The sequence below is a fragment of the Corvus moneduloides genome, chromosome 2 (assembly GCF_009650955.1).
Source record: "Corvus moneduloides isolate bCorMon1 chromosome 2, bCorMon1.pri, whole genome shotgun sequence".
In the NCBI taxonomy this organism is placed as follows: domain Eukaryota; kingdom Metazoa; phylum Chordata; class Aves; order Passeriformes; family Corvidae; genus Corvus; species Corvus moneduloides.
This window is the reverse complement of record NC_045477.1, coordinates 29,917,905-29,938,449: the sequence shown is the minus strand read 5'-3', so window position 1 is coordinate 29,938,449 and position 20,545 is coordinate 29,917,905. Positions and strand designations below refer to the sequence as shown.

At 39.5% G+C, this 20,545-nt stretch overlaps 1 protein-coding gene across 2 annotated transcripts in view; it reads right to left on the bottom strand.

The window, feature by feature from the left end:
• PRMT8 (protein arginine methyltransferase 8) overlaps positions 1-20,545 on the bottom strand; it is a 58,863-nt gene that overhangs the window by 15,736 nt on the left and 22,582 nt on the right. For both annotated transcript variants that reach the window (XM_032098868.1, XM_032098867.1), the window contains 3 exons: positions 11,068-11,253; positions 7,878-8,033; positions 2,836-2,899 (listed from right to left, as the gene is read on the bottom strand). In XM_032098868.1, the coding sequence (XP_031954759.1) occupies positions 2,836-2,899; positions 7,878-8,033; positions 11,068-11,253 (406 nt within the window). The remainder of the gene's footprint in view (positions 1-2,835; positions 2,900-7,877; positions 8,034-11,067; positions 11,254-20,545) is intronic.

Here is a 20,545-nt window from a genome sequence, read left to right as displayed (position 1 = left end):
TGGTTATCTGTATGATCTCATTTTACAATGCTCTTTGGAATTTGGCAGATTTCTAGATCATTGACCAAGTAAGGCAAAGAATCCACTTAGAAGCCTTTAAACATCCCTGCAGGTTTACACATGAATATTTAAATGGTGGGCCATATTTAGTTCAGTTGTAACAAATACTTTTGTTTTAGGACCACTACAGAAGTCACCAATCATTTCTACTTTTAAAATAATATTTCTTATTTCCAAATATATTTTCAGCTTGTGATAAATAATTTTCAGCTTGTTTTTCTCTGCTGTTTATACTGTTTGTTGCAGTGGATAAAGTCTCATGGTTCTGGATTCTTCCTTGACAAGGTAACAGAGGCACTTGAAATTTAGGAATAAGGTGAATATTCTACTTTCCATTACCAATTGATAAAATTATTACTCTTAATTAATGGCAATTTTTAATGATAGGAACTTCTACTGATGAAATGGTCAACATTCAGTTTTGGAAAAGTTAATTTATTTTAATTTCATTTAATTTCATTTAATTTAGCTAGAACTAGGTTAGCTGGCTGAGCGTGGAAGTGTGGGTTGAGTGATTTTTAGAACTCAGCCCAGGGAAAAGGAGGTTTTGTCTTTCCCAAATACATGCAGTACTAGTATTACTCTAACCAGATGTGGCCACTTCATTTGAGTAGCAAATTTTTAATCCAGACTGGCCCCCTAATAAATTGAGAACACTCTGACTCAGACGGGTACCACAAAGTATCAGCTGGTAAGAGCAACCTGACTGGAAAAGAGCACAGCTCTCCTCTCTTTGCTGCTATTTAAACTCCTTTCTTTCACAGTTAGTAATTCAACAGTTTATCTGTTGTTTTACTGAAAGCTCTTCATGCCTATAAGCTCCAGCCATGAGCTCTCTTTAGTTCTCTTTTCTCCCAAGAACTTTCACTGCCACAATTCTTTTGGAGTGAATTTTAGCACTGTTGACAGCTGCCAGAGTGACACACCAGCAGACTTTGAAGCCCCCTGTTTACACCTAGAACAGTCACAGTGTAAGCTGCAGCAGCAGCAGCAGCAGCAGCAGCACGGGTTCCTTCCACCTCCCTTTACTTCATAAGGCATCATGTGGGAACAAACTGTGCTGTCCCCAGATGTATTGTATGTATCTCTTCTGGAAACAGTGGGTTTTCTCTTGGTTCAGCCCCTTTTGCTGACTCTGCATTTCAACTTTTGGGCCGGCCGGGGTGGGGGGGCGTGGGAGAGGGAAAGAAAATTTTCCATGAGCAACAAGATCCTTTGGCTCACTACCTGGCTGCATAGAAATAAAAGTGAATGTGGGTCAGTGTAGAGTGTGAAAGTGTAAATGTTGGTCCAGGTGTGCAGTTTGGAGACCAAACTGCAGTCAGGGTGGCTGCTGAACCTGTCCTGCCAAATCTCCTGCCAAAGGGAGGGGGCTCTGCTTCTTCCTCCACGGTTTCCCAATGACTTGCTCCTTGTAGAAACAGGAGGAAGGAGCAGAGATAAATACCTTCTGCACCCTCTGGAGCACACTGGAACTTTCTAATTTATTCTGACAATGGTCCCCTCACACACAATTCCTGTTGCTGGAAATCCAAATGCAAATTGATTTGTGGTGTGCTATTTGTGTCTCTAGCGGATGAAAGACCATTCTGGGAACATATGGCCTCTGCATCCAAGGTTCAGAACAACCAAGGAGGTCACACCTCCCTGCTTTAGTGCCTTATCCCTACTGTGGAGAAGAGTATTTTCTAGTCCTTTGCCTCCTTCTTTTCCTGAACGAAGAGCTGCATTCACTGGCTGGCCTCTTATATCCCACGTCACTGCTGTTTCACACCACAACACTTGAACACCCGTGATGTGCAATAAATATTCCTCCCAGAGATCTCGAGGTTAGTCAGAAACTGCCAGTGACAGCAATAAAAATTAGAACAGATCTGAACCAGAACAGAAATCCATTCCTGCGCATGTGCGGGCAGAGCATCAGCGCAGACCCAGCAAAAAGCGGGGGCACTTGGTGCAGCCCAGCCATGACCTGCTCTGCAGCAAAGGCAAGCTCTTCACAAAAAAGCACTTTTAAACAGGAGCTGTCTCACAGCCTCAGTTAAAAAAAGACTGATTTTTTAGGTTGTTACAAAGATATCTTGTGTGCTGTGATTTGGAGGAGGACTGAAGGCATGAAATAGAACTTGACGGGGGTTATTTTGTGCTAAGAGTTTTCAGTAGCTTGGGGTTACTTCTAGGTTTTTGTTGGTTGGTTTTTTTCTATTTAGAATTTCCACAACCTTGGAAATTTCACCAGCTTTCTTTTCAAGTAAAAAAGAAGTTTTATATGATATTTTTATTTTATGAATTGAACATTTTCATTTGTGTGAGTGTGTATTTTGATAAGGTTTTGAAGTATTTTTTTAAAGTTGGGAGTCAGAAATCTTAGTGAAAAATTTTTACTTTAAACATCATTTCAATTTGAATGGCAGTATGGGTGTTTGTACATCTATTCTGTTTAAGAGAGAAGGTGGAATTCAAATGGCAGAATTAATTTGATAAGTTCAGTTCTAATATAGGGTCTTCCTTCTGCTTTGCTAAACCGAACTGCCTATTGGTAAGTCCTATTAACTTCTGTAATCTCTGAGCCTAGAAATAAATGTAGATATAACAGTAATTTCAGTGAGGAATTGTTGTAGTGCCTAGAATGAGGTGTTTAATTTGGTAATTACCTAAGTAAACTCTGCAAAACTACCACTTACATATAAAACACACAACATAAATAAATCAGAAAAAGCAAAATTGTTATCTTCTCTTTTTCCTGAAAGAAAAACAAAATTATATATGCCTTACTGTTGTCCAAGTGGTTGGCCTTGATAATTTTTTCTGAGTAGTCAGATATACTTGAGCATTCAATCTAGGAAAAAAAGAAAAATGAGATAAAGAGGAATTTATCTGTTAGAGATCTCAGCTCTGTGAATAAAAACAACATCTACTGAAGGCAGTGAAGACTCTACAGAGCATATAACCATTGATAAAGAGTAAATCAAACCTGTGGGGAGGATAATAATTAATGACATCTTAATATTTAAATTGCAGTCTGTGTCTGAGTTAAACTGGCTCCTGTAGGAAAGACTGCTTTGAAAACTGTTGAAATGTGAAAAAAAAAGAGAGGTTCTACCTACAAAATGTATGTAATTTATTAATTATATTATTTAATTTATTCCTGCTACTTTAGAATATTGCCTCCTCCCCCACAAAAATCTGCTGAATGGAATGAATTAGGATGGTGCTAAATTTCCATATGTATTTTAAAACAAAATACGTTCAAACTTTGTGAATAATATTAAAATTCAAATATGCCAGTACTGGTCTATGCCAAGAAACAATTGTTTTCTATGTGAAAAATCCATAATCTTTAGCAAAGCTGCTATTCCAAAAGAATGCAGGCATTTTACACATAAGAAATGACTGAAATTTTCTCTTTACAAGAACATCCAGATCTGCATGGATTTTTCTTTGACCAGTTCAGTGCTTTTTCTAGGAAAATAATTACAGAGTACCTCCTAGTTTTAGATTTGCCCTTAAACTCGGTAAAATCTGTGTACTAGCATAAAAGCACGTTCACAATGACCTTTACTATCTTTTAGAGAAAAGCTACATTCCATGGATCTCTCTGGGTTTTGTGCTCCTTGAAAATCATGAAGGCCTAAGTTGCTTGTAGTCACTGAATCAGTTCCTAATTTACCTCTTCCAAATTTGGCATTAAACGGACGATACTACTTTGCATAATCCTTGTCTCTCTAATTCCCTTATGGGAACGTCAAATAGAACTATATTATCTCTAATGAAGTGGTTTATATATCCAGTGAATCCCATTTAATCTCTAAAAGTTAAATTGTGCTTGACCTCTGTGATAGCACTCACAGATGGCAGGACAGCGGGTGCAAGGACACAAAAATCCTTTATTGTTTTTATATTGTCCATGAAACAGACGTAATAGCAGTCATAATATCAATCCCAGTCCCCATGGGAACACAAGCATTAATTCTGCTTAGCTTGCCCGTGCATGTAAACCACTCCTCAAAATGTCTGGCTCTGCGGCCTGAGCATAAAATAAAACTGCCTGGTGGGAAGGAAAGCCTGAGTGCCAGTCCAGAGAGTTCAAGGAAGAAATACCTTGAGGTGAGGGCCATCCTTTTGCTCCATCCAGGTTCCTCCCTTACTGTAAACTGGACAGACTGTGTGCCCCATCTCTAGTTACTGCCCTTATACTCATTTTCCCTGTCTTTATTCATATCTGTCTGACATTTTTAATTACATTGCCCATTTTGGATGGTTTTTAAATAAAGAATGCATATGTAGGTGTTTGGAGGTTGCTTTCCAACCCTTCTAAAGAAAAAGGTGCAAAGAAATAAAAAGTTCTCTCATGAATGATGACAAGGTTCCAAAAACCCGCTTCCTTCACAAAGAAGCAAAAGAATAAAAAACTCCAACACTTCAATGTTTCATGAAGGAATACATATTTCAGAAAATAAACTTGCTTTAGGGTGGCTAAAGCTGTTCATCTGCATTTTGACTTGGACTCTATAGTGTGGCTGAATTTTAATTTAAAAAGCAACTCATTTCAGAAAAAAAACCCCAACCCTGAATTCTGTAGGTGAAGAAACAGAGGAAAAATTGGTGTTGTCAGGTTTTTTTTCTCAGTTTTCTTTCAAGTCAGTGATCTGCTCAAATCTGGCCTATTTTGCAAAGCATTTGGATTTTATGAAAAGTGCATGTTCCAATAAAGTAAGTCTGTACCTGAGTTTATAATCACAGAATCATATCATGGTTTGGGCTTGAAGGGACCTTCAAAGGATTGCCCTGATTCCTTGGCCATGTTGAGAATCATGAGGTTCACACAGGCCCACTCCTCAAGCCTGACAGGACTCCTCTGTGTGGCGTATTTTCCCTCAAGTATACCAGCTGCACAATGCAGTTTCGTGTCATCTGCAAACCTGCTGAGGGTGAACTCAAATCCCACTCTCTCTTGTCCTTAATGAAGATATTAACCAGTAATGATCCCAGCATGGACCCTTGAGTTGCTTCCACTGTATCTGGTTCTGTGTGTGTATATTCACCTCTGCTCTCATTTTACTTCCGCTTCAATCTACTGATGCAAATGTCTCCTCTCTTACTGCAGTCTCTTCCTCAAACAGTCACAAGATTCCCAGATTTCCCCTGGGCTGTGTCCTCATCACCAACCTTTTATACAAAGCAGCTAACGTGAGCCTTCATCTTCTGTGTCTGTTTAACTCCTTCTTACCCGCACTGTCTTGTTTGTCTGAAAATACCATAGAATTCAGATAGTTCTACTGCAGGGATTGTCCTGAATTTTGTATGACTAAATGTAGCAGATGAACCAAGGCTTCAAGGGATATTTTATGTATTTTTGTGTCCTTCACTGACCCTTCCCAAGCACTGACAGCTATGTGCCAATCCTATCTCTACATTTCTTACAACAGCTCCCCGGTTAGATGAACATCACTTCATGACATATTGTTACCCTCCCACAAGGGTTAGGGCTCAGAGCAGGTGAAGAAAGAAGAGAAAATGAGGGGGCTGGTTCTGTTCAGGCTGTAGAAGAGATCCCCCTCAATCTAAAAGCTATATAAAAGTATCCCAAAAGGGCTTGCAGGGAAAGCAAACTCCTTTCTGAAATGCACGGGGACGAGACAAAAGTCAGTAATCATGAGCTGTGGCAAGGGAAATTCCTGCTGATTTTAGGCCTGGAAGAGGTTCTGAGAGAGGATTTAGAGTCTCTGTCCTTGGAGATTTTCCAAATCGGACTGGCCATGTCCTTGGGCAACTTGATACGTCTTTAAGTTAATGATTCTATGATTTACAACTCTTGAAGGCCCAGAGATAATTCTAGCAGTTGGCTTAGGTAGTGGCAAGGAATAAGTTCCAACAGTGAATAAGAAGAGATAAGAAGAATCAGACAGAGTGGTTGATGAATTTGAACCCAAAGAAGAGTGAGTAAGAGGAGAGTGAGTTCTGTGGTTGAAAAACCAACACTCTGCATTTGTCAACAGTTCCCACATCATGCTATTTGAAAAATCACATCTAACTGTAGAGAAGAAACTGGAACATCACAGCTCTATGTAATAATTCATGGCAAATGTTTGCTTCTTAAATGGAACACTCACTGTTTCCATTGGCAGTCTTTGCCAATATGACCATAAATTCTCAATTTGACTACAAGATTGCCACTGCTAGATCTCTGAAATAGCGGCTTGTCCAACACAAATCCACTCTGCAGCTTGCTGTATACAGGGTTCACCGTGAGACAGCTCATCTGACAAGAAGGCTGAAATTCTTCGGCTGTAGCAGAAGAGTTTCACACCTAAGGGAGTTCCTCTGAGAGCTAAGTTCCATGGATAGCACACCCACCAGCTTTAGCAATGAACAGTCCATGGGTGAGCTGGCACTGGTGTGTCACTGAGCTTTATAAAAGCCTGAGGTAAAGCCTGAACTGTAAAGAAGTCCAAAGGAAAAAACAAACAAACAAACAACCTCACACCCCCCTCCCCCCCAACAACAACAACAAACATGTGGAAAAGTATTTACTTTTCTTTTACTTGGTGAATTTTCTGCCAGTGAGCTGGCTCACTGTAGAACCAGATAAGCATCAGTGCCAGCACAAGGGAGGGAGGAAGACCATATGGCCAGGGATCTGAGAGATAGGAAGGTGGGAGCACAGCATCATCATTTTGTATATGCTTACACTTCCAGAGCACTGCAACATCTTTGCATGAGACCAGCGTTTCTGTATCACAGAAAGCTGCGGGTTTATCCTCCCTGAGGCTTTGAGGTAATAAATCGTATTAATAAATAATACTTGATTCACAAGGAAATACATTCCAGCTGCCAGTCTCAGGCTTAAACTCTGAAACTTTTTCCAGCACCTTTTGATTTCAGCCGTCTACAGTTTCATGCTCTAGTCGGATATTCAGATGAGATACTCAGAAGTAACACTGGGTTTTGAAAATATAAGCCAGAGAATTGAAATGGTATTTCATGTATCACTACCAGTAATAAAGACGCACAGTTTGGGTACTTAGTGACATCAGTGTCTTCAAATGCACAGATGTACCCAATTAAGTTTTAGCAAACAATTTTGTTGAAGAGAAGTATACAGAGAAATAATATCTATTTCCCCTTTTCGATGTTGCATTGTGTCTTCAGGGCAAACAGAAGTCCAAAGCAAAAAGAAATTGCGTTTGTCATTTCAGAGTCAGTACAAATAATTTTGAGTATACTTAGTAAGCAAATCTATGCTCTCTGTAATGACTTCTCTGCAGAGAACAGCACATTCATGCTCCTAAAGTTCAATGTATTTAAGGTAATCATTTCCTTCTGCCTCTGAAAAGTGTTATTGTTGGCACAGAAAACATGCACATGCTTTCTTGCACAATTTGCTGAGTTGTAATATGCAGGGAAAAGTGTATTAAGGAATTTGTTTCCAAGACTACAAAGTTGCAGACCTTGAAAATTTAAAAAGCAAGATAGTTCCCTTAACCCCTCTGAGTAGGAGTGAGTCTCTTTAACATTTTTTTTCAGCCAAGAAGAAATGTGGGTATGTACCAGATCACCAAAAGTTCCGCAAAGTTCCGAAAGTTCCGAAAGTTCCAAAAGTTCCGAAAAGACATTGCATTTCAATTTGGAAAAGGCACAGTAGTGCAAGTCATAGACTACAACAGAACTCCACTGAAGTCACTATAAACCAAGCCCCAGATGAGCTTGGAGAGAAGAATTTCAAACCAAGACAAGTAAAAAAAGGTAAATCATGATGCCAAATTCTCATGCAAAATGCACAAACAAATTCAAAATGTGAGAGAAAGTCTTCTTACCCCATATACCTTCTTTGCTCCTGCCTTTGCAGCAAACATGGAGAGGATTCCTGTGCCACTTCCAACATCGAGGACAATCTTATCTTTAAAAACATGTTTATTGTGATACATTGAGTTTCTATAGGTTAACGTGCGCACTTCATCTTTTAACATTTCCTGTGATGAAAATAAAAGCATTGTGTCACCATTTGAAGTGCTTATATGCATTCCACGCTGCTGCTGAATGCATTCCCTTGCTATCATTTAAGCATTATCAATATACAACACGAAGGGTTTCTCAAGTACTTTGGGGTGTGCACATCAAAGCAGCTGTAAAACGCCAGCTACTTAGAGCTGCATTATTAAGAAGCAGCATGACGTCCCCTGTATGATTTTATTCTGCTATTCACTCTCACAATTGACAACCAGAATGTACTCTAACCACAGCACTGCTTTGGGAATAGGCAGAAGCCGTACAGAAATCCAGACCTAAATCATGCACAACCCAGAGCCTCAGCAGAGGGACCTTCTGTGGTTCCACTTTGAACAGAAAAGAAATTGTTCCATAAGCCATTAGCCTTGCCCAACGTGAGGCAGAAGTCCATAGCAGAGCTTAGAAATCCTGTACTGTAAGGTCCTCCCTCACTGCCCTTCTATCCACTCATTTATCTGACCAATTTCTGGAAGATACTACTGTATAACCTAGACCTCTATCTCACCACTTTAAGTTGTCATTGTGCGGTGCTGATTTTTGATGCACTGATAGCAGCAGGACATGCATTTAATTCCATGGATACCTTGCCTTCTCTTGTATATATTTCAGGCAAACTATATCAATAAAGAGGATCCAGGCCAAGACCCAGGTGCCATTTTTAAGAGAAGCAGACCATTCAACACACACTTTAGTTTTCTGAAAATGCTTCTGTTATGTCTAGAAGGCTGAAGGTTTGCTTATACTACTGCCTAATTTCATAGTTTAAGCGAGTAGACAAGTGAGTTTTTCAATTTCAGGACGAAAAGGATCAGTTCACTGCCCAGCAGCCTGAGGCAATCATGAAGGGGATTGTTACATGTATCAGCTGCTTACTTACCTGTCTTGGCAGGACACTATGTGTACTCAATAACTGCAGATGAATAAAAGGCTACTTTTATCATCATAAAGCATGGTTTGGTATCAGGCAAAGAGCAGTCCACCACCACTGGAAAGGTGTGAGTACACTCCCATGGAAACTGTTTCCACACATGTTAAGGACAAGAAGGTGACTGGGAGTGTTTTGGATTTGGAGATGACTGACCACCTGGTATCTTTCTATGGTGAAATAATGGGCTTTGTGAATGAGGGAAGAGGAGTGGATGGGTTTTATCTTGATTTTCTGCAAGATTTTCAACATTGTTTCCCATAACATCCTCATTGAAAAATGGATGAAGTATGGACTACATAAATGGTCAGTGCAGTGGACTGAAACCTGACTGAACTGCTGCTCCCAAAATGTTGTAAGGAGCAGCACAAAGTCCATCTGGAGGCCAGTCACTAGTGGTATCTCTCCAGGAGTCAATATTGATGCCTTTTGGCCTGTTTTTTCAGGTGGATTCCATCTCTTCCTAGCAGACCTCAATCCTCAAAGAGGGTCCCATAGATATAAAAACTGAAAACTTGTCATTGACACCACCTGCACAAGCAATTGTGGACCTGTGGTAGCACTTCTCCTCAAGTCCTTGTTTGCACTGTTAGAATTGAGTCAAAAATCCACCTGGCACACCTTGCTGTTGATCACCATCCTAGGAGCTGCCCAGTGACACTTGATATGCTCCAGGTCTCACTGGTGCTTATGTAGAAGAGCAGCAGGCTCTAAGAGTTGGTCTAAGGGACGGAGGTTTGCTGGACAGAACTTCCTGCTCCTCATCTGCAAAGAAGACACTGACCCTATTCTGTAACCAGAGATCTGCAGGTGGATCAAGAGCCTCCCTCCTGTTACCAGAAGTCACAAGTTTCCAGCCTTCACCATCAGAGGAGTCCTCACTTCCAAACCTGGTAAGTACAGACTTTGACTGCCCCTCCTTTCACTACAGTTGGGGTTTTAGGCTCTTGTACCTTCAGGGTCTCAGAGAAGATCCAGTCAGTCTCTTCCTCATGCCCCTGATGCTTCAAAGTCTGCCAGCCTCCTCTAGCAGCTCCTTTACTTGTTGACACAGATCCTTTACCAGTGCAAACCTCCTGCAGACAAGGAGGAAACCTCCAACTTCCCAGCCTCAGCAAGGAGTTCCCTGCACTCCCTGCAACCTACATGGCTGTATCCTTCCATCAGGAGACCCATTCGGTTTAAGGTCTCTGATGTGTCTTCAAAATTTCTCCTAGGTCTCCTTCCCACTCAATTGTTTCTCTATCTTCTTCCATTCTTGGACTGAATTTCTGAATGCTACACTGGCAAGATGTTATTGGCATATAGAAATCTTACTTTTATGTATACACCCCCCCAAACAATTATGAGAGTAATGGAAATAGATATTGTTTGTTATGCTGTTTGTGAGGAGTGCACTGAGTCATCTCACATTTGTTTTTTTGCATCCTGCTCTTAAAGATCCCATCCTCTTGCATCTCAAAAATACCAACAGGGCAAAGTAACTTCTTCAGAACTCGCTTATAGACAACTTTTTGATAGTAAATGGTCCATCAAGTATTTCAAATTCTTTCCAGAAGTGTATTTAATGGAAGCAATTTGGCTTAATGTTCCCATCAATGCAGCCTGTGCATTCAAGTAACATGCCAGGAGTCAAGAAGCTGCTTGGCTTCTCATGTCAGCTGAGTAGCTGTTCTGCTGATGTCTGTGCTCAAACATGCAAGAGAACAGAATCCCCAACTCAGCAATCAGGATGTGTCCATGGTTGTGGCTGGGCTGGTTTGCAGCCCTCATAAATGCACTGCATTGATGCATTCATGAAGTTCACCACCGCACAGACAGCTACAAGAAGCTCGGCAGAGAGCTCATATGTAAGAATCTAAGTGGGACAGAGGTTTTAAGTACAGGTCTCTAGAGAAGTGGGTGATATCTCTGGCACTTAACTAGATTACACAATTGTCTGAGGAAAGGCAGAGGAATACAATCACGAGCAAGTGGGATACAGATAAGTAAGTAATAAATCAAAGAAATAATAATTATTATCACTATATCATTAGTTATTTAGCAATTGCTGAAACAAAAATAAATATTACCTCATGAATTCCAAAGTGAGCATAGGAATCAAAGTAATAATCCCTGGATGTCATCTCTTCTGGATTGATGAGCTTTGCCATCTTGCCTCGGCCCGGGCAGCTTGGTTGTAATGGAACATGTATGACAGATTGAACTGGCTTTGGAACAACAGTAGGCTGTGGAGGCTGGGATGGAATAGGGCAAACCTAGGAGAACATGGAATATAGTTAAGAGGCATCATTAAAAGAAAATATTTCTCTCTCTGTCTAACATATATTATTGTTAGTGGCATTATTTTAACAATTTAGTAGATAACAAGTCCAAAGACACCTGGTGTCATCATAACTGAAATTTAGGCTACCTTCCTGGATCTTTAATGTATTTGATGTCTTTGAAAATTTCCCCAATGGATTTTTCCTTAATGTTTCTCTGCAGATACCTAAATTAGTGCAGAGTAATGGCAAATTATTGGTGTTGGCCGAAGCAGGTTTCTGCAAACATTGACACAAGGCAGTAAAGAGCTACGTTTTCTCCATTAGTGTCCTATTCAGTCAAACTGCCACAGCTTTGTGAGAGGCAAGCTGCACTAAACAAATAGTTCCCCTGCAAAGAAGAGCTCATAATCAAAGGATTCCAGCCACAGTGTTGCCAACAAGGACAGGATTCACAATTGATTCTTATCAGGTAAGGTACCTGTCTGTATTGATAAGCTAGGTCTGAGAAGGTTCACAATATCTGGAAGTCCCTGACCCTATCTGAAAGTCTCTCAGCAGGTCCAGAGAGCACTGTACGGAGCTGTGTGGCATGTGTGGTCCCTTAATGTAGTTTTCTGTTGCTGGGAGATGCAGGAGTTATGTGTTTCCAACACATCATGGCCCCCAGCACTTAATTTTTTGTTGCGTATTGCAGCCCCAATACCAACATTCCGATAGACACAGAATGCCCACACCCCCTTGGGTCAGATTTGATACCTGTAGCACATAAGACAGAAGATAAAATGTTTTTCAAATATGAGGTAAAACAGACCCTGGTCCAGCCCATGTATGTATCTACATCCTGAATCCTTAACCTGAAGCAAAACGCTGAAAACTGAGAAAGACTGAGCAATATGCTACAGCTTTGGCTATGCACAAAGTCACCTGCAAATTATGGGTCAACAACTTCATATATTAAGGTCAATCCTACTTAAAATATATCATATCCTCTCGCACCTTTTTTTTTTTTTTTTTTTTTTTTTTTTTTTGAGACTCAGCAGTTTCCCAGTGGGGACCAGAGTCGCCTGAGCCTCTCCTCGCTACTTTCATAAAATTAATGCTGTCTTCTGCAGCTTGGGACTGTGAGATATCAACCCCTTGTACTGTCTCTGAATAGCATCAATTAGCCTAGTTCAGTTTGCTTCAATTAAAAAAAAAAAAAGAAAAAAGAAAAAAGCCTCCACATTTTCTACCCTTGTTCATTTGAAGATTTATATGTGTCATCTTTTGATGGTTTCTTTGGTCCATCTGTTAAAAAATAAATACAAGTGGTTTATGCTCCTGTAACATTTTTCATCCCCAAAGATACAGAAGTGCTTTATTTTTAAGTCTTTCCTACTTCTTGCACTTTTTACTTTATCATCTCACCCTGTTCACCTCACCTAGTTCACCTCCCACGCAGAATACACTTGCTCCCAATTGGGGTTTGTATTTCTGTCTGGTCTAGTTTCAAAAATGTCCATCTGCAGTAATTTCTCCTAAGACATTGCTTCATTGTCTGTTCACTGCAAGCAGTAAAACCTTGATAACTCATTCTGTCAAAGTGTTGCTCTTAATACTCAACTCTTTCAAATATAATCCTGCTACTTTTAATTACATACTTGAGGTTATATCTTAACTTTTTTCTTCATTGGCATGCACCCTATGGAATTTTTGCAGTTACCTTTCTCAGTAGTCCTTTCTGTATTTTTCTACTGGATTACAAAGACTTAAACTGTAGGTGTTTGAAATTTTGTTTTAACATAATATGAAATCCATAAGGTCTTACACTTTTCTTCTAAATCTTACCCCCTGCATCATTTTACAAGCAAAACACACAAGTTTTATTATATAAATTACCAAATAAAACAGTCAATGAATTCTGTTCCTGTCTTAGGTAAGAAGGTCTCCAGGCACAAGATCATGCATCATGAGCAATTGCTCAAAAGCTATGTAATGGAGAAAAGTTACATCAGTTTTCGTAAATTAAACTGGGGGGTTTAATTTCTGTTGCTGTCAAACTACAAATTTAAATGTGCTTTTCTGTACAACAGAGAGCATTTCCTACAGGAAAAGAGGCTGGTCTTGAAGGTGAATCTCCTGCCAGGATCTCAGGCAGTATCAGTTCTGCTCCTGGCTGCATCGAAGGGTCTGGACAGGGTTATGAGAACAAGGCTTATTCTGACTAAAGATACAGAATGAAATTAAAACCAGCAACTTAGGCTAGGAAAGTTGTCTGAATTAATTTCTTTCCTGTAAAAGAATTAACATCATTATTTTCTAGTCTGCAACTGAATATTACTGTGGCCAAGGGATGGCAAGATAACTTTTATTCAGCTACTAAGGCAGCACTGCACCTTTGACTAGCAGTACTTTTCAGATTTTCAAACTACCTGAAGACTTACTGCTCTCAACTGTGCATCTACATCTCCCCCAGGAAGAACATATCCCACACAGCAGAAGAATTAGAAGTCTATTACTTCTGCTTCTCACCTGCCTTAGTTTGTAGCCAAGCAGCCTGTGGTAAAATCTGTTGATGGTGGCTGTGTGCCAACATTAGGCTCTGAATGACCATAGGTCACACACTGTCCATCCTGTGCTGTGGGTATCACAGCCTCGTGCAGAACAGGAAATAGAAAACTGAATAGGGGTGGTAATCTTCTCAGCCAGCAGCACTCTGTCACAGGGACCTTAGATGAGCTGCTTCATTTCTGTTTTAGGCATACTAACACAACGCAGACCTTCCGAATTAAAATGATGTAGATTTTGCAGCATCAGTAATACCTCCTGCTGAAATTTCCATTTGTAGCACTGTAATTCTGGAATTCCAAAACACTGTCACAATTATAAGAATAATTTTGTGAGTGGGGCTCAGGAAATCCGTCCGTCAATAACTTTCCATAGACCCTACGAACAATTTCAGTCAAGAGTGACTTATGCCCTATGATAACAAATATCTGGGGAAAACATAAACACAGTGGACAACTACAGAATAAATAATTACAACGAAAGCTATTATTTGTTTCAGAAACAATAAAGTCTTTAGGTGTACAGCTCTGAGATTGTAAACTAGAAACAACTATGCTTCAGGGATATGGTATAACTGCTTTAGGAGAAAACATGCTTTTAAGACAAAAGCTATCAAGGAGAGACAACTTCCTGTATCCTTTACATGATTTACAAGCTTAGCAGATATATATAGCCTACATGAGGAACAACTCATCTTTTGAATAACACCTGAAAAGGCAAAGCATCTGGGCTGGGGGCAAGCCTCACATCAATGTAAAAAATCTAAAAAACTCTGCAGAACCCATGTATGGATTCTGTCCAGCTGCACACAATTCCAGAACACCGGCTTGCTGCTAATGCAGATGAAGTCTGAAAGAATGGAAGCAGCTGTTCCAGAATTCATTCTTCACTGCAAAACATGCAGTCCTCTATTTTCCCATCTCCCATTTGCTACTGAAGGTAAAGGTGGAGAGTCTGAAGGATCTGAGAAGGAATCTTTTTCTATCACTGCTTTGCAACTGATAACCTATTGTGTACATTTTAAACATTTAAATCAAAGGAAATTAGGGAAATTTTTCCTTAACTTTAAAAATTAAATAAAGTTTATTTCCTCTTTCTTTGTGGACAAGGTTGGTACATTGCAGGTGACCAAATGTACTAGCACGGGACTGGTTTCTATAAAAGCTTTGAATTCTCCCAAAAGATAAGACTGGTAATCCTCACTCTTTCTCAAAATACCTCAACTCAACATCCTGACATAGGTTTCTAAAACATAGATAGGCACCTCAGTGTGACTTTGAGATATACAGGGTTGCCCATGTGCATCAACGGGTACTGTTGAATTTCTTCTTTGAAAATTGGACCTAATCCAACATGGACTGACAAGGCTGTCTGGGTGTACAACTCCCAAAATACAAAAGAGAACTTGGTATTCAAAAATCATGGGCTATTTTTGAAAATTTGAGCCTTTTAGATATATCCATCTGTCTACAGAGAGACAAGATGGTGAAATGTGCACAATTCATTTTTTAGGAGGTTTGTGACAAAAGCTGTAGTGTGTAGAGTAAAAATAAACTTGAATTTCAATTCTCCTTTCTCGATATTACTATGGAGACACCGGGCTGGAGGTTAAAATTCCAATCCTTGCAATACTGTTGTTCAAGCTGCAGTGTTTTATTCTTGACAAATTCTTAGTTATTTATGGCATTTTTATGACATTGAAGAGGTTAACTGTACCTTCTTCTGGGAAATGCTTAACTTTTCCTTAAGAAACTAATTCAGAATGCAATTACAGTTTAAAATGATTCAATTTCAGCATTGTCTTCACTTTAAACACAAGGTTTTATCATATCTAAATGTTGATTTTACTTACTTTTTGAGCCAGATAGCTTTCTATGTCAGAACTACTAGAATAGAATATGCCTAACACCATTTTCATTGGTCTGAATTTAATAATCAAGACCTCTAGCATGCAAGAGATTATCAATTGATATCAGTATAGCAATTCCAACAATACAGCTTCTTCCTGCCGCAGACATAAAAGCACAGCCAAATATAAGAGGTATTTGATATCCTCCTGCCAAAATTTATGCTTCAACAAAAACTTCTTGGCAGTCATCATGCAGGTTAAAACCTCCCTTGACTCCTTTACCTTGTATTGTTTTGAAGTCTTTGTCCAAGACTTATCTTAAGTGATCTTTGGATAGAGCAAAGACTCTAATCCATTATCAGAGAAGTTCTAACCTGATTTTCTGAGGAAATGAAGCTTCTACAGTATCTTGCCCATTCCTCCCATGAATAACTTTCAAGCTTTTCCAAACCAGTCTGATTTGACAGAAGAAATATCAAACACAATTGTATTTTGGTACATTTCTTGAAAACCAGAAATTAGGTAGAGGGATAACTGATTTGATTATCCACTAAAATTGCAGCAGCTAGATTTCAGTTATCATGCTTTCTACCTGCTCTAGGTTTATTAAGCCACCTGCCTTGTGCTACATGGGTAATGTGCAGCTTTCAGTCTCACCATACTGGATGATAAGTAGTGAAGGTGTAGGAAGAAGACTAGGCATTGCTCAGAACTAAACTAGGATCTGAGGGCATATAGAGCACATACTTGCAGGAAACAAGGCTTTGCTAGCTCCTCTACACATGGGAAAACCTTTCCATGCTAAGGATGGGAAGTTCACAAGGAATTCAAAATGGCAGGAAATCAAGGAGTTCCAACATCCAATTGCAGACAGATGTAATTGTTTGGGAACAAGGATATTATATATGCCTGTATTAGGCACATGCTTTCAGGAACTAGGACCTTCGAAGACCAGTAAAGAACATTCGCTTAGCAGAAGCTTTATGCTGTCTCAAAATCAGGATGAAATTGCCAATTCTTCAGCAGCTATAAATCTACTTTCTGCTTGGTGAAAATCAGGCTCAGTCTGTTTTAAGTTGCACATGAGTTGAATGCAAATGCAAATATATCTAAACTCTAAAACTGAATCTAGTCAGACAGACTCTGTAAGAAAATTGGGAGAGAGAATTGATTCTTAAAACTGCTTGCTTTGAGGCTACCCCTTGTTCAGCTCCTTTGAAGTGAAGCTCTGCTCTGAACTTTCTACATGGATTGTTTGAAATCCCAGGTCAACCTCTCCCAGACAAACCTGTCCATTTGTTATCAGCAGGAAATTCACTGTCCTTTATACAGACAATCATAACGTAGAGTGTATTTCAACTGTGACATCATATCCGTAAGTAATGGTGATAGTAAAAATATTGTGAAAACACTGACACGTGTTCTGAATTTAGAATAAAGCCTTTGTCCAGAACAACCAAGACTGATCAGTCATACAAGGAATTAGATTATACCTTAGATGTACAAATCCCCAAAAAGTCAAAGATGCAAGCTGGTCTTCAGTGTCACAAAGGTGTGGTCAGCATACTTAGGCTGCAGCAGAAATAGCACCGAGTAGCAAAAAGGAATGTAAAGATCACAACGGTTTGCAAAGTTGTTACTTACTGTGCAGAAGCTAAAAAGAAATTTGCATATGTAAATGCAAGATAGGTGCTGTGATACCTTTATGGATCTGACCCAGGGTACTTCATACTGTCAAGATTTTTAATGGGGACTATGGGTTGGGTCAAAGCCAGAATTTTCTTATTGACAGGTCACAAAATAAGAAAACAAATTTCCAGTTTTCAATATTCCAGCATATACAGGAGTAATTCTTCTCCCTAATAGAGGTTAAGCACTGAAACAAATGCTTACAGGGTCTGTGGGGTCTCCAACAGTGTAGAGTCGGAAAATTGCAAAACTCAGCTGGAGAATATCCCTTACCAGCCTTTAAAGCTATCTTTTATCTGAGCAGGGTGCTGGACTTGATGGCCTCCAGACGTCCTTTCCACACATACTATTCTATGATACTAAGACATAGACAGTTATATTTGCACGATGCAGGAGATAGAGGCAGCAAGGTTTATAAACCTGAGCCTAGTGCAAATTATGAGGTAGGTTATAAATTTGGGTTAATAGATTTGCACACACAAAAAGAACAGAACCCGCTTTCATGAGATTAAAGAATGCACACTCTAACAAGATGAGGACATGTCACTCAGGAATGAAAACCTTCTAAACTACACGGAATGGAACAGAACTGAGATTATAGGAAATGAGTTGACAAAAATTTAAGGGCAGGAATAATACTAAATGTCTGTATTTTTTATAAATGTGTGAGCAGTTCTAGAACATTCTGTGTGCCAGTGCATGGAATTAAAATGCTCTTCATCCAATCTGCTCTCATGACTGCTTAGTGCATGGTGCCATTGGGAAAAAAATAGCGACAAGTTACAGATGTTGGCGTTTAATTGAACTTGTGTTACTTTTCATAAAGATGGAGATTTTGCAATGCAAGTAGAGTAGAATGTCCCATGCAGGGCATGAAAAGTCCTAGTTCAGCACAGAACAAAAGGAAAATACGAGAGAAATGTATTAGTATTAACTGAAATTTATTCTTTGTGAAGCACCTTATGGAAGGATAGCACAGCATTAAAGTGCTGAGAGTTACCTTTCTTTAGGAGAAGGTTGCATTTTGATTATCTTTGGCAGTTGATAGATCTAATGTCTATTATTATCTTAGATTTAAGATCACAGCAACACTTCCTTGGTTTGCAACATCCCTGATACAAGGAACAGCTGGAGAAATGCCTTGTGTTTTCACCTGTACTCTGTGGTGTTGAGCAGATGGTCTGTCAGTAGACTCTGTTGCCCATCTGTTTGTTTGGAGCCCCTTGAGCCTCATTAGGAGTGAGGTAAGCTGCACAGTGAGGAGGTTCTCAAGCACTGGCTGAAGTCTCAAACCCACTTCTATCACAGCCAGGGTTTCACAGCTTCAGCTCAGTGGGGGATCGTGTTTTAGAAGCGTTGTCCTCTGGTGGATAATACCAAAAGTGAACTACACTTGGCAGATGGCTAAATTCATTCTTCTTTTCATAGGGTAGAGACTAATCTAACTGCTATCAATAATCTGGAAACGGATCTTCATGTATAACCATGCTGTTCCCTCCACATATGCAGCATATGGATTTGTTGTAGTTTAATGGTCTCTGCCACATAAGTTAAGAATCTGAAATCTGAAGAATTAAATAAAGAACTTTAGATAAATAAAAAAATCTGTGATGATCTGTGACTAGATGTCCTGTGGTTTTCTTTCTATGTTTCACCATAATCAGGAGGTGGATATAATCAAGCATACCAGTTATTTTCACACAAGATTGATACCCATAAGTAAATCTGGCAGGCTGAGAAATACAGGCTAGGCCAACAGGGCTAGGTGTTTCTGAGAGACATTCCAGACTTCTCAGCTTTTTCCTGACTCAGTACCATATATCAGGACTACTATTAAAAGCATTCTTTCTAACAGAGCTCTTCTGAATATAGTGCCTTGCTAAGATGTATGAGCTTTTTTGCTGGTTTATGCTACAGCAGCCTTCCTCCTCATTTCCAGAATCCAGTCTGAAAAGTTGACTCTGGTGTATGGACCACAGAGCAGTACATCAGCAGCTTCACAAAGCCAGTGTCTCTTGCAGGTTGGAACTTCTGGACTTACACAGATTTACAGCTATGTCTGACACGGTAACACTGCAAGTCCCTGCTTTCTGCTGGAGCACCCTGACCCTTTTCAAGGATTCATGAAAGGCAAATAAAACCAAAAGATGAAAAAAAAAATCCTTCCTACCTTCCTGTCATTTTAAGCCTCTCCTTTTCTGACTAAAGATGAGAATTTAATGTAATTTAATTTCATTCTTTATTGATTTGGTAGAAGCTGACTTGGTAGTGAAAAACAGGAAGATGCCTTAATGCGTGGTCCCCAGCCTATCAATGTTGACTGTGTGAAATTCTGGTATCATCATGGTAATTTAAAATTTAGAACTGAGGTCAAATGTGAGAGTTAAGATTGGTATTGGCAACCATATGCTACATAATTGGTATCACTTCTATTAAAATTTGAAGTGCATCTAATACCTAAAACAGCCAATAAAGGCCAGGGAGCACTTAAATTGACTGATCACCATGGAATACTTTTCTTCTTCCACCCAATTATCCAGAAAAAAACAAGCAGTAGGTATAAACTATGTTGTATGTTCTCCTGCAACAGATTTTCCTTCTGAGATGTCTGGGTTTTGGGAGTTTTGACAGATCTCTTGCCTTTAAAGTGCTACATCCAAAACTTTCCAGAACAAAAGAAATCAAGATGCACAGATATAAGAAGGGGAAAGAACCTGTTGTTCTGACAGAACTATTAGAGGCTTAGTTTTTGTGGTTGTTCAGAGGGAAGGTTTGAGGTATGACTACTGTCTGTCTATTGTTGAAACTGGAAAGAGGAAAAGCTGATAACAGAATTTTCCATTTGAATTAGGCTACAGCCTCTGGGAAATAAAGAGCTTTTCTAAGTTTAATGTCATTTTATTTCTGATTTGCCTTTCAGGGAGTTACATAAGGGAAAGAAATATCTCTGCATTAATAAAATGCATCAGGTCTTCCAGATGATTTTAAAACATCGGTCCCAAACTGAAAGAATCTAAAAATAAACCATATCAATTTCATTCCTGGGCATTCATTGCAGAGTCACCTCTATACTTGGTAGTGATAATTGTTAATATTATATGCTTACTAATTGCACTGATACTGATATTTAACGTCCCACCTGGCCTGACAGGGCAAGCACTTCTATGCCATCAACAAGTAACACACAGCTATGGGGTG